The sequence below is a fragment of the Lycium ferocissimum genome, chromosome 9 (genome assembly GCF_029784015.1).
Source record: "Lycium ferocissimum isolate CSIRO_LF1 chromosome 9, AGI_CSIRO_Lferr_CH_V1, whole genome shotgun sequence".
Taxonomy (NCBI): Eukaryota; Viridiplantae; Streptophyta; class Magnoliopsida; order Solanales; family Solanaceae; genus Lycium; species Lycium ferocissimum.
This window is the reverse complement of record NC_081350.1, coordinates 26047136-26061336: the sequence shown is the minus strand read 5'-3', so window position 1 is coordinate 26061336 and position 14201 is coordinate 26047136. Positions and strand designations below refer to the sequence as shown.

Genomic DNA, 14201 nt, shown 5'->3' with positions numbered 1-14201 from the left:
CTTTGAAAGGAAAAATGATCATCCCATTGATTTTCCAATAATCAATCAAAATACTTCTAAATGGATATCTTATTCTTTTGTTTTACCTATCTAAATTTCAGAAACTATAGCATTTTGTCAAGTTCATGACGGTTACTCTATTAAAAATATGGGCAGAGCCACATCATGTCTTTACAACAACAACATACCTAGTATAATCTCACAAAATGTAATCCTGAGTAGGCAGAGGTACGCGTACCTTACCCCTATCATGTCTTTATATTTTGGAAATTTCACCTCTTCTTCACATGATTTGAGGGCTAATACTCAAAATACCCCCCAACGTTTAACCAAAATCTCAACTACACACCTAACCTTTGCGTTGGTCCTATTACCCCCGGACAAATTTTTTCGGCTCAATATGAGTGTTTGTCCACACGTGCCACATCTTTAATTCCCCCCCCCCCCCCCCCCCCCATTTTTTTTATTAATTTCCCCCCCCTTCCTCCATTCATCTACTCTTCTTCTTCTTCAAAAAAAAAAAAAAAATCTCTCAATTTTTCATACTCCATTTTTAGTATAGGATCCGAAAACCCATACCCAATTCTCCTTCATCTTCATCATCATCTTCATCAACATCATCATCATCGTCATCATCATCATCATCTTCTTCATTAGGAGTTGAAAAAAAAAAATCACACCAACTTCCTCAAATCTGATCCAAAAAGACCCAAATGTGAAAAGAAGCTTCCTAACATCAAGTAGAACAAAGTTCATCCATTAATTTGATCAAACAATCAAGAATTTAAAGAAACCCACTTGGTGAAATTCTCCAAAATTCCTAGCAATGGAGTTTAATTTTTCTCCCCAAATCAACTCAAAGAATTAGTGCTTAAACGACTCCAACCAAGCAACAAGTAGCAACTCCAAAACAAGCAACTTCCAATCGATTTTCTTCAACAAGATTAGATTTTCATTTTTTTTTTCTTGCATTTTCATTTTTTTTTTTGAATTTGAAACAAAGATTATAAGAATAATCACTATCCTAACTATAAATTTATAATGGAATTATTTTAACAAAAAAAAATGGAGATGGGTATTAAATTGGAAAAAGAAAGCCTAAAAATGGAGGGAATTTAAATTTAACGTGGCATCTACGTGGTGAAATTATTTCTAAAACACGTCGATGTCATTTTTTAAATTATAACGCGCTACTGAAAAAGTATTCACGCTCTTGTCCACATCAGCAAAAAAGGGGCATTTTAATAAAAAAAATTTGATGTGTGGAGTGGCCAGTGTAAAGATTTTGGCCAAACGTTGGGGTATTTTTTTTTGATTTGAGGAAACTCATTTTGCAAAATCCTTCTCAGTATCTGAATTTTAGAAAAAGAATCTTGCCTTAATTGGCTGCAGTTCACGCTCCCACACGAATCACTCGTGAGCGGCCAATTAAATTTTGACAGATTTTTTTATTTGCATCGTTATTTTTAAGATGGAAGACTAAAATAAAGTATTATTTCAGTCATGTGATACATATAAAGGACTAAAATGAACATGCTTTCTATTCATTAAGGACTATTTTGATCACATGATTATACAAAAGACTAAAACAGTCCAACCCCCATACATTAAGGACCATTTTGTCAATCATTCTTCACCGATCCAACATATTCTGATCATACCCGACCCGACCCGTGAAAAATCTCCAAATCTTTTTCTTTTTCCATCCATGAGATCTCGATTCAATCTACGGCGTAAATCAGCCGGCGTTAATTTTCCGGCCACCGGCGTTCATTTTCCGGTCAAATAAACATAATTGATATCTGTATATGGAATTAGGTTAAATTAAAAGGTTAAATCATGGCAATCTTGGATGATGAAGATGAACCACTTGCTCAATTCCTCGAATCCGAGATCTTCTCTCTCTCCGATCAGGTAACATTCTAGAATTTTTAACCGTCTCATTCTACTATTTACTATCAGAATTTGTGTTTTTTGATAATCAATTGTAAAATTAGAATTTTTCGGATCCCTATGTTGTTTCTCCTAAGATAGGGTTTTTGAGGTAAGAAGAAGAATGGAAATAAATTGGGTATTTAAGTAGTGATTTTTTTATTTTGGTTTTTGGTGAAGAGTCTGGTTAATTTTTTATTTCAATTACAAGATAAAAACAAGGGAAGGAAGAAAGACTTGATTTTTCAGCTGCCTTTAAGTTTCTTAGAGGAAAATATAATCAAATAGAAGAGATAGTTGTGAACCAGGATATATTATCCCTCATTCTATTTTTTTTAAGAAAGATAAAGATGAGTATGAAATTTGTATACAAGAACACATGAGGAAGATCTAATTCGTGTGTTAATTGTCAGCCGCTAGTAAAACATATGAGAATTAACGATCTTTTTGTGTTTTTCTGAATTGGTTTCAAGATTTTCCCTTTTTCTTCGTTGTTGCGACAGCCATGAATTGAAGAAAACGGTTCTTTTCTATGGGAAGATTTTGGTGAAAGGGTGATCATGTGCTTGGAGAGTACTAACTATGGTGCATGTGCGGACATGTTCTCTCTCTTTTTTTTTTTTTTTTTTTTTGGGGGGAAATATCTGTCACTTATTGTGTTCTTCTCTTGGGGGCAGTCGGAGGATTTTTCATTTCATTTCATTCCCTTTGTCAAATTCACGTGTCTGTGTGTATGATATGCATATGATCTTTTTGTAGAAGCCCTATTATGTGTAAATGCGCTTACTTGGAAATTGTTAAACGATTCTTCTGTTTCAGGATGACGAGATGGTAGAGGATATCTTGGATGAAGGTGATGTGAAGAGGAAAGGTAAGCGCTTCAAAGATGAGGATGGTAACGAGGATAGTAATGATGGATTTGAAGGAGAGGAGGAGCGAGTAACAAAGAAAATGAGAGTTGTGGAGGACGAGGATGAGGATGAGATTGAGGGAGAGGAGAAGCGGGAGCAAGATGAGGAGGAGGAGGAAGAAAAGAGGGAAGCAAAGGTGATGAAAATTGAAGAGGAGGAGGAAGACGAGGAGGAAAAGGTGAAGGCATTATTATCATCTCCATCTTTGTCAGCACCACTCGAAGTCGAAGCTGAAGCTGAATGTGCATCTTCACCTCCAAGGATGAGTCAAAGTGTCATGGATAATAATAACACTGTTGCCAGTACAAGCAACAACATGGGGCAGCTCCTAAGTAGGATAGAGACTGGGATTCTCAGTAAAGTACCTCCAGAGTTGCTCCGTCACATCCTCAAGTTCCTTTCACCAGAGGTATTCACATTATTTTTCTGTTAGTATGTTTTAGCTTTTCTATACTGCTTGTCAAAATATATGCATTTGCAAAGAAAAAAAAAAAAGAGAACAGATAGGGAGTGGAGGACTAGAGCCATTTGTGGTTTCGATGTGCATTTCTGTTTTGATTTTCTGTTGTCTAAAACTTTGTCTTTTTTATGTAAAATCTGGCAGGATCTTGTGGCATGTACAATGGTCTGCAAGTTTTTAAATTTTGCTGCTTCTGATGAATCCTTGTGGCGCTGGCTGTAAGTATTTGCACCTTGGGTCCGTTCCCTTTGTCTCCTCCTTTTCCCTGTCTCCCTCTAAATGGATTCGTGTTTTTTATTAGGTAAATAATTTTAGTATGATGGGAAAATCCAGTATACAAGCCATATATCAAAAAAGAGAACCTAAAACAATATATGGTTCTCTACAAAAGAACACCAATCCACTATACCCATAGGCACTTCATGGGTGCACCAAAAAGGAATTAGAAACAAGAGACCATTTTGCAACTTAACAAAATCACTAACAACTCCTTCACAAACCCTCTCTCTTCTGTTCCTCCTCCTAAAGACTCAACTATGCAACGCCTCCTTCGTTATACCCAGCATCACCCATAGTATCTAAACCAACTTAGGACCACTGACCATAACTGCGTATCCACGTGACAATGCAACAAGAGATGATCGACATCTTCTCCCAAACACATGTAGCACCAACTAAGACAGGTGATCCTCCTTTTCCTCAAATCCGTTGTTGTCAAAATCACCCCCTTGCTTCCAACCACGCGAAGAAGCGCACCTTCCTAGGCACCCTGGTAATCCAAATAGACTGGTGTGGAAAATCCGATTCCTCTCTCACTACGTTTATTAAACATTCAATCATTTGCCATCCCCTAACAGATAGATATTGCTTTCATGGACCATGACTACCTTTGGTGTTAAAGGACCCTTCTCATTCATCTACTTATCATTCTCTCCTGGAAGCATTATTCTGGAGCTCAAATTTGCATTTAGATCTATTGATAAATAATAATGTATTCATTTAGGTACCACATGCGATGGGGTCTGTTGCTCCCAACAAGAAAGCCACGGGATTGTGCTTGGAAGAAGCTTTACATCCAGGTATCCTTCTGTTCATGTGTATGCTTCATTTGTCATTGTCTAAGCATTACAGCTGCGTAAATGAGTTAATTTCAAGTATTGTCACTAAAGCTTACTAACTTTAACACTAAATTACAAAATTGTTATTTGTCGCGTTGAGGTAACTAAAGTCACAAAACTATCTGTTTTTGTCACAAAGTAACTGAATTTTTACCCACTATAACAGTAAAGTCACTGAATTCACCCACCATAACGGCAAAACTTGCCTATCAAGTTCAATGACTCAATTGTTAGAGTGGGTAAAGCTTAGTTACTGTGATGTGTCAAAACTAGTTTGTTAATTTACTGTTTTAGTAGATAAAGTTGAATGATCATACCTAAAATTACCACCTGCATAAATTTTGGTTTACTTTTATCTTTAGCTATACTAGCATATACTTGTCCATTTAATCTATCAATTTGTGAGTAGTTCTAAGTTTGAGAGCAGAGTTGAAAATTGAAAACTTAAAATTTTTCTTTGAGAAAGTTTATCCTTATTGAGACATAATATAATTAAGTTGCTAAAATTGTGCTCTGTGTTACAGTTCAAGGTTTTAGTTGAGATGGCCACACACTTTAACATAGTATCTGAGTCTGACCCATTCCTATTCTTGGTTTATGGAATGCTGTGTCCCTATGGTATTTATGTTTCATGCTCCAAATGTCCCGTACGGGGAGTACGACTCCACATTGGTTGAGGGAATGTGCTATTGTCTCTTTTTAAGTCTTGGACAATCCTCACCTCATGAGCAAGAGGTCCTATGTTCAATTCTCACTGCAATTCAAAAAGTTCAAATATTTTCCACGTGTTTAACCCTTGAAAAAATAATTAAGCCAAAACGCGAGGGATATGTTGAGACACAATATAACTAAGTTGATAAAAGTGTGCTCTAGCTAAGGTTTTAAGCTTTTAGATCAAATGGTCACACATTTCAAACAACCCCTATATTCTTGAAAGGGACAAGGTTAAAAGTTGGTCAAATATTAGGCTGACTACTCTCTCGCCAGCCACTTCTAGCTTAAGGAATGCAAAAGTTGAAGCTTAATGGATGGGGTAGGGAAAATATATCATACTTTTGATCTGGAAAACACTTTATCAAGGTTATGAAGGACATAGTAAAATTATATCAGCGAAGTGCAAGGAGAACTGTTATCTCATTTCTGTCCTCGTGAATGGGAGGATTTGATAAATACAGTGTACGTCGATAGTTATGATATTGTCTAATTTCAGAAAAGGGGTCAAATTGGCGAGATGCTTAAGTGAGGCATTTGGAACGTTGCTTTAATATTATTTTGCTGTAGTGTGTATGTCTGTCTGTATAACGGTACCTAACACAGCAACACGAAGTGTGCTTTATGTTCTACTAATATGGTGTATTCTCAGATTTAACTAACTTCGGTCGAATTGAATTTTTTTTCCGCAGCGTGATGCAGATGATATGATGGAGTTTGTCAGGAATACTCCTACAGAATTTAAGGAGTATTACATCCAAATGCAGGCAGCAAAAAGAAGCCAAGCTCCTCCTCCGTCTCAGGTGACTTGAGGTCTTTTAGAAAACTTCATAGTACTGTATATGAATCTGTTTAATCCCAAATAAATTCATAATTTCATGTCCCTGATTTATGGCTGTAGATTGTCCAGGAACCTTTCCCTTTATTTCCACAGTGAACAATATTTTCCTTTTCATTTTTTCCCCGTGAAAACAAGAAATAAACAGCTAGAAAAAGTACCAACTTAAATAAACCTTTAAGACCTTTCATTTTTACTATGTATGTGGCAAGATTTCTTTTGAGTAACCTTTTTTATGGCTTTAATGTACAGGTAAGTGATGACCGAATAATTCTTGATAAGACAATTGCTGATCAAGTTTCTATTTGGAAGAAAAACAAAGGTCTGGGTGATAAAGTGGTGATTGATCATGTGTGCTCTGGGGATACGTGCACTTACTATCAAATAGGAGATGTATATGTTTGTGAGAAAACTGGACATGTCCATGGTAAGAAATGGCTTGCTTCATTGCAACTTACTCATTAGAACGTACAAAGAGATTCCTGTGTATTTGACCTCATTTTACTGTCACTTATTGGTTCTGTCTTGTGTGTGGTTGTGCAGTTTGTGATGACACGTGTAGGGAAGTTGTACCTGATCCTATAAATGGTGTTCTGGTGTGTACCATTTCAGGCCGCTGTTTTGATACGATGTTGTCACCTTCTGAAACGGAACTAGATGGGGTAAGAAACAATTAACTTGGAGATGCTATTTCTGAAAGAATCGAAATGTATGAGAGAAGGAAAATTCATGTCCCGTAGCTGAAAGAGTTTGTTGGCTATTCTAATGCAACTTGGAACTACAACAAAAGTAAAAAATAAACTTCAACGGCTATGGTTTCTGTTGATTTTGACACTTTTTACATTGGTAAAATTTACTGAATTTTCTGTCAAATCAGTAGTTTAAAGCACTAAAGCTTACTTGTTTGGTGGTTGTGCTAGATAAAGCACATTATTTAAATATGGAAATTTTATTATCTGTATACTAAAAGTTTAGTATAAGAGCTGTTGCACTGATATGTTAACACTACTAGAATACAGCAGCTGTGAAATATGGAATGAAAAGTAAGTCAACTGTCTCCTTGACTGTCTAAATCCTAGTCTTATTAGTGGTCCTTAGAATATGATTCCTGTTGGATAATATCTCCAGAACGTGTGTAGGAACCTCTTATTTATTGGGTGGTGTAACCGCTCTCATGCTACTTTTGTGTTGTTTTAGGATATGTGAAGCTTTTCATGCCTGATTTTGATTTTTGATAATGTACAATGCATCTTGCTGCAGACTTTTGATAATATGTCTCTTCTATTTGCACCTATGAGCCGAGGGTCTTCCGGAAACAGCCTCTCTATCTTCCGAGATGGAGGTAAGGCCTGCGTACATTTTACCCTCCCCAGACCCCACACTGTGGGATTTCACTGGGTATGTTGTTGTTGTTGTCTCTTCTATTTGCACCTAGTGCCAGTATAATGTGTCTGTTGTAAGTTATGTTGCTTGGACTCTTCAAAAATATGGACAGGTGTGTGTCGGATCCTCCAAATATAGTGCATATTTTGAGGATCCGACACGGGTGCAGTAGCGTTTTTGTAGAGTCCGAGCAATATAGGTTGTAAATACATCCTTGAATTGAATGTTTTACATATTTAAGGTATAATGTAGCATAGTTTAAGCTAATTTTAAGTTTATAACAGGAGCAGCAACAAGTTGGCACTACAGATGAAGCAGAGCCATTCATGGGATCGGGTCGTTTTGGTATATACCTTTTCCTCACTTTTGCCTTCTAGTTTCTTGATTGCTCCTCTCCTAATATCTTTTTTCTGTTTCAGCTCGAGCTTATTTATTGGGATATAACTGTGATGACGAGAAAGAGCTAGAAGATGCTTTGCGCTTTTGCTGATGTGTATAGTTAAAACTTTTGGCTTCCAATGATGACACTCTAGCAAGTCTTGTTTCAATCTTGTACTGTAGCTGTAGATCACTATATTAAGTATTACAAAGCTTGTTTTTTCACTTAATATCTCTCCTGCATATGGGTGTTGCTATCTTCCTTTTGGGTGCACGTAATGGAGAGATGTTCTTAAAACTACACTGGGTAGGAAAAACCATGAGTTTGGGCAAGGAGAGGAATAGAAGCAATAGGACTTGATGCATGGTACAGGTACATTTGTTATTAGTTCTGTCTTACATTTGTTTTCCTTTCTGTTATGCATACCCAACTCTCTAAAGAAAGGAAACTAGGCGCTTTTTAAGGCCTGTGTGGAGTAGCTGGAACGGACGGGAGAAATCATTTTCATGAGAGAGGGACGAGCAAGTGACAGTTTGAGAAAATATAGGTAGCCTCTTTGATCGGTCATTGTTGGTGATCCATCATTTTCCCCCCCAAGTTGTCAAAGTCCAATTGAAGCGAGCAAGAGGTAGAAATTTCACCAAGTAGCTGCTTTCAGCAACCATATTTAAAACATAAAAAATTATTTAAAATTTTGTTAGTTTTGGCAAATATCTGACTGCTCTCCAGCTTCATACGCGAATCTCCGAATTTGAACTGCATTCAAACTTCCGTCTGAGTTTTGGATTTGGCAGTTCATAATTCAGATCCGATGGTCTGAAGTTTGAAACTTCAAACCCGCAATTGAGTTTAGACTTGAAATTTGATTATGAGGTGGTTGAATTCTAAAAATATAGTAAACTTCGGCGATTCTTTACACAACGGTCCTAAAAATTCCTATTTATGCACTTCACCCGAGCAAGGGATGAAGGAAATATCACTCATCGATATGAACTAAAAAAACAAGGCCAATTTTTTAAATTAGGCTCTGTAGTCCGATTTCTATCTATGGTTAGTTCTGATTGTTATTTGCAGGTGTTTTGTTCGTGTGTTGCAACATCCAAAAGAAAAGCCGTCTCTTTTTAACTCGGAGCAAGTATGGTAATCGTTCCGCTATAAAACAATCCATAGATGCGAAGCAATCTTTACGTATCGACTGCATCCACTTTTTTATTCAAATAAACTCTCTATTGCAATTTTGCTAGACCACGCTTGACCTTCTCGATTTTATGAAAAGACCTCCCATAACTCATGTCTTTCAAATTTTCTCTAACCAGCTGGAAAAAAAATATCCAAGTTGCCTTATCCAAATGTTGAGCGGAAAAAATGGCTATTTGAGTAATGACCACTTTATCAGCTTGATCCATTATTATATAGTCTTTCCCAGAGGTGCGTGCGTCTCGCAACCAAGTATATTAATTTTTCTCGTAATTGATGACATTGACATCTTTCCATAGGATCAGAATATGTATAATTAGGGTCTCCAATATTGATGAGAACTTGAAAAAGAATTAAGCCATATATGTTGATTGTACACCAACACTTTCATAAAAATATCCATATTTGATCTTTAGTATAGTTTTGACTTTGACGTTTCAGTTTGATAGTCTGCAAATTAAATTTATTATACGCTTATAATATAAATTGAATTTGGCATCTCGCAATGAAGTTAAAATGTGAAAAATGGTCTCAATTTAAGGTGTTAGTCTAATATATATATAAAGGTTATTATTTATATATTGTTTTCCTTGAGAATCATTGATCGCTAGTCCTGCTATATCTAAACCTACCTTCCACTCTACTATAAATATATGTTGAGTTTATACCAAAATCACTCAAAATTTAGTGAACCAACCAAAATATACTCAATATTTGATCATCCAAGTAAAACAAACTATAACTACTCAATGTATACAATTCGAAATGAAGTCATTGGTTAATATGTCTATCAGATTGCACAACCACTCAATACATTAGCCAACAAAAACAACTTATAAATACTTGTCCCATCGTTTTTTTTTCACCTTGTCGTCCATTCTTCATTCCAAGAAATTGCAGCTTCACAATATAGAACCTGTAAGAAATAATAACTCATCTTTACCTCAGCTTTGCTTGTTTGCTCCCTCAACCATTTTGTGTAAATGTTCCATTTGTTTCACATTTCTGCTTGTTTTACCTTCTTTTTTTTCCCGTTTTAAACATTAAATTCTTGATTTTTCATGGTTAAGAATGCGAAAAAAAAAAATACTTTGCTCCTTGTTGTATATTGGATTGGATCTTCCCATTCCTTTAATTGATTGAAAATATTGAAACACTCTCTTTAAGACAAATCTCTTGTGTTGTTTTCATATCCAGAATGCATTAGAGCATTTCAAAAATTGATTTCAAGTAGCACTTCCATTAATCTACCATTTGATTTCATGTAATAATTTGTATAGTATTGTTGTTAAAATTAGGTACTCGTGAAGAATGGGAGGCGGTAAGAATAAAGGCCAATTTGGTTATCCAGGACAATATCCTCCACAACCTGGAGCTTACCCTCCACAAGGCTATCCTCCTCAAGGGTATCCACCCGCTCAAGGATACCCACTTGCTCAAGGATATCCTCCAGCCAGTTATCCTCCTGCACAAGGATATCCACCAGCTGGTGGCTATCCTCCACAAGCGTATCCCCCAGCTGGTGGATATCCTCCGCAAGGTTATCCCCAGGCTGGTGGATATCCTCCACAAGGATATCCTCCAGCAGGTTATCCTCCGCACCAAGCAGGTACCAATCTTCACTATATACATGATTAAGGAGTTTCAAAATTTCAAGTGCTTTTTTTTAGTAGACCACATATACTTTGTTATAATCAATATTTGATGTGTTCTTTAATAGTAAGCAATAAGAGATATTTGTACATAATATATATATATATATATATATATATATATATATATATATATATCACACTAGTATTTTTGGTTTGCACTAAATAAGTTGCGTACATGTCACATTTTAGGGCATGGAAACATGGGATTGGTAGCTGGAAGCATGGCAGCCGCGGCGGCTGCCTATGGCGTAGCACATGGTGCTGCAAGTCATGGACGCGGCGGTTATTATGGTCATGGAAAATACAAGCAGGGCAAGTATAAGGGTGGCAAGAAGTTTGGCAAGAAATTTGGAAAGAAATTCAAGAAGTGGAAATAAGTTAGCATTTCAGTTTTTGTGTATATCATCCTGATTTTGCTATTTACAGTAGATAAGTTCTTGTACTATTTTTCGAATTATGAGTAGTACATTATTGGCCTTGGAGTTGTCTGTTATGGATGAGAATTTGAAATTTGACTCATTTTTCTTTGAGGTATATTGCGATTAGTAAAGTGATCAAAATGAGTTTATTTTATTTTGAATAACATGGTCTAAATGGCGAACACTGTCATAATATGCTTAATGGTACTAATTATAGAAGATTATTTGTAATCATATTATATAAGTTATGATATTCACATTTACTATGCATAAAAATAGTAACATTTGCAGCTGGAAAAAGTAGAAAAAACTTAGACAAACGCGCAATGATACAACTTCTATATTTCATAGTATGATCACTCGAATTCACTGTCAACTTCACCATGATTGATAAGACAAAGTGACAGTTTAGTTTATAATCCATTGAAGGATCAGTATAAAGTCAGAAATTAGAATACATTACTTCCACTCAGTTTTCCACCAAGAGAGGGGATCGAAGCAATTGCAACGAAAAACTAATTTGAAATGAAGCATTCGACTGCAATTATGGTAGAATATCGTAATATGAGCCCAATCATTCTCTTCAGAGTCAATCCCACTTTTTCACCCTGTAACATTTAAGGGTTGGGAAACGATAAACCCTCCAAATATTGAATGGGAACAATAACCCCTTTATATAATATTTTCCGATAATTTTTTTTCTTTAATAAAAATCTTTTTTCTTTTTCTTTCTAGAATTAAAACATCAAAATGTATAACTCTTATTATTGTCACATTCACCTTTAAAAAAATTATTAGTGACTAGGGAAAGGGGAATTGTCACATCACTTATTCCATTGGATATAATGTACTTCTTTTAGGATATAACAACTACTTGAAATAATCTGTTAATAAATTCAAGCTATGTAACATTCATTTTACCTTCATGCGCATTAAATTTTTGAGTTCTAATTGCACATCAACAGTCTACCTAATTTCTTCCTATAACATTACCTTTGGGTAAATGTATGAATTCTCTCATTCACCTCTTCCATTGATCTATTAAACACCAAAAAAGGATAAAATCAAGGCAAAAAAGAACTTATTAGGTACTTTTCTTGATTAGCTTAAGCTTGTGTTTTCCTCCTTTTTGATGAGTTCAAGCTAAGAGCCAATTTTACTTTACCACCTTAATATTTAAGTATTGGAAAAAACAATACCTCCGCCACATGCTTGAATGAGAATGGTAATCATCTTCTACAATATTTTTCGCTGAGACGTTTCATTTTTTGAATAAAGATATTTTCTAGAAATATACAAAAATATATAACTTCTATTTATTAGATTTAAGCTGCCCATACATTTTCATAAACATATAAGCACTCAAATAAGATGCCGATTGATTTCATGTAACCAAGCATTTCGTCCATAACCTTCAAAGAATTGCTTATATAAATATAATTAGAAAAATATTTCATCTAGGATAAAGATCATATTGATTTTCCAGGAAAAATATTATTTGCTTGGCTCACCTAATTAAGCGGTTTTGAAAATAAAACAAAAAAAAGCTTAAATAATCAATTTTGTGGAAATTGTTGTGAAATATATCTTAGCGGATGGAATTAATTACTACTGTACGAAATATTCATAGATGACCCAAAGGTAATTAGAGGGTGAAATTAGGTAGACTATTAATGTGCAATTAGAACCCAAAAGTTTAATGCGCATGCAAGTAAAACAAATGCCACATAGTTTGAAACTTATTGACAGATTATTCCAAGTAGTTGTTTTATCTTAAAAGAAGTAAATTATTTTCAACGGAATAAGTGAATAGGACACTAATAAGAAGTATATATTTTTGTATTTTAATTCTAGAAAGAAAAAAAAAGATTGTTTTTCAAAAAAAAAAAAAAAACCTGAAAATATTGCATAAGAAGGTTATCCTTCCCATTCAATATTTGAAGGGGGTATCGTTTCCCAATCCTTAAATGTTAGGGGGGTAAAGTGGGATTGACTCTTCTCGCACTTTTTTTTTTTTTTTTTTTTTTGGGTTTCAATTCTCAAAATGCTCGAATTAAATGGAGTCAGCCAGAAAAAAATTGCTAACACGATAGATTATTGGCCTTGGAGTTGTGTGTTATGGATGAGAATTTGAAATTTGACTCATTTTTCTTTGAAATATTACTATTAGCAAAGTGATTCAAAACGAGTTTGAATAACATGATTTAAATGGCCAAATAGTATCATATAGGATGCTTAATTTGAATGGTTCATTAGTATACTAATTATAGAAGTTTATTTGTAATCATATTATACAAGTTATCCATTCACATTTACAATGTACAATGATAGTAACATTTGCAGCCAGAAAAAGCTTAGACAAGCACGCAATGATACAGAGTCCGGAGCCAAAAGGGTATAAAAATACATGATATAAACTAAAAGGGGGCAGCTAAAAATTTACATACCAAAAGGGGTATAACGTGGGCTGATCCACGTTATACCCCAACATTTTTTTTTTCAATTGTCAGAATGTTGAACCGAAACAAAAAAAAATTTAGTAAAACGTGGAGGGATCCACGTTTTACAAATATATATTTGTAATCGCGGATCCCTCCCCGACTCTCATTCAGTGTTGCCCTAAATAATATCATCTTCTCTTCCGCCTCTTCCTCCATCTTCAACTTACAGAGAATTTTGATCTCCTTCTCCTCCATTTATTTTCTTTTAAAACCTTGCGGTTAATTTTTGGAGTAACTTGTTCATCCTTATCTTTTGTTGCTATCTAAATTAAGGTATTTTTTCTAACTCATATAATTGTATATTTCTAGTAGATGTAGAATATTTGTTTGTCTTATATATCTTAATTGTTATTTTTTATTTGTGTTATTTTAATGCGTATAAGATATATGTTTGTCTTATTTGTGTTATTTTAATTTGAACTTAAGATATGATTGTTAGAAGCATTATTATATAAAAGGTCTGATTTGTTTAGTAGCACTTTTGAAGAAATTTGTTGTTATGTTATTGTTATTTTTGTGGATTGGTATATAAAATTTGGCTGATTTGGTGACACTCTTATCTGATAATACATGTGTTTCCTTTTCAATGGTCAACTGAATACTTGTTTTCTCCAATTAAAAATTAATGCGCTTAGATTAATTAATGCCTCAGTAGCCCAAAATAAAGATACTTAAAATGTCATGATAATGCTTTATT

At 34.8% G+C, this 14201-nt stretch overlaps 2 protein-coding genes across 2 annotated transcripts; both read left to right on the top strand.

Annotated features, from left to right (window-relative positions):
• Positions 1-1645: 1645 nt before the first annotated feature.
• LOC132030030 (F-box protein SKIP31) lies at positions 1646-7961 on the top strand. The gene is made up of 9 exons (XM_059419495.1): positions 1646-1914; positions 2752-3252; positions 3448-3521; positions 4307-4382; positions 5825-5935; positions 6223-6397; positions 6514-6632; positions 7638-7698; positions 7773-7961. Exons 1-9 carry the CDS (start codon positions 1840-1842, stop codon positions 7841-7843), a joined length of 1263 nt encoding a protein of 420 aa, XP_059275478.1. The 5' UTR covers positions 1646-1839; the 3' UTR covers positions 7844-7961.
• Positions 7962-7975: 14 nt separating this feature from the next.
• Positions 7976-11118, top strand: LOC132031725 (uncharacterized). Its single transcript, XM_059421651.1, has 5 exons — positions 7976-8019; positions 8807-8867; positions 9749-9914; positions 10228-10538; positions 10774-11118. The coding sequence occupies exons 1-5, from the start codon at positions 7976-7978 to the stop codon at positions 10795-10797; spliced, it is 606 nt and encodes a 201-aa protein (XP_059277634.1). The 3' UTR covers positions 10798-11118.
• The last annotated feature ends 3083 nt before the right edge of the window (positions 11119-14201 follow it).

What these genes read in the sequence shown, in the direction of transcription:
- LOC132030030 (XM_059419495.1), top strand. Translation starts at nt 1,840, where the DNA reads ATGGCAATCTTGGATGATGAAGATGAACCACTTGCTCAATTCCTCGAA. An exon ending in TCAAGTTCCTTTCACCAGAG is followed by an intron (nt 3,253 to 3,447) that starts GTATTCACATTA and finishes AAAATCTGGCAG; the next exon opens with GATCTTGTGGCATGTACAAT. An exon ending in GAATCCTTGTGGCGCTGGCT is followed by an intron (nt 3,522 to 4,306) that starts GTAAGTATTTGC and finishes GTATTCATTTAG; the next exon opens with GTACCACATGCGATGGGGTC.
- LOC132031725 (XM_059421651.1), top strand. Translation starts at nt 7,976, where the DNA reads ATGGGTGTTGCTATCTTCCTTTTGGGTGCACGTAATGGAGAGAT. An exon ending in GGTGCACGTAATGGAGAGAT is followed by an intron (nt 8,020 to 8,806) that starts GTTCTTAAAACT and finishes TGTTATTTGCAG; the next exon opens with GTGTTTTGTTCGTGTGTTGC. An exon ending in TTATCCTCCGCACCAAGCAG is followed by an intron (nt 10,539 to 10,773) that starts GTACCAATCTTC and finishes GTCACATTTTAG; the next exon opens with GGCATGGAAACATGGGATTG.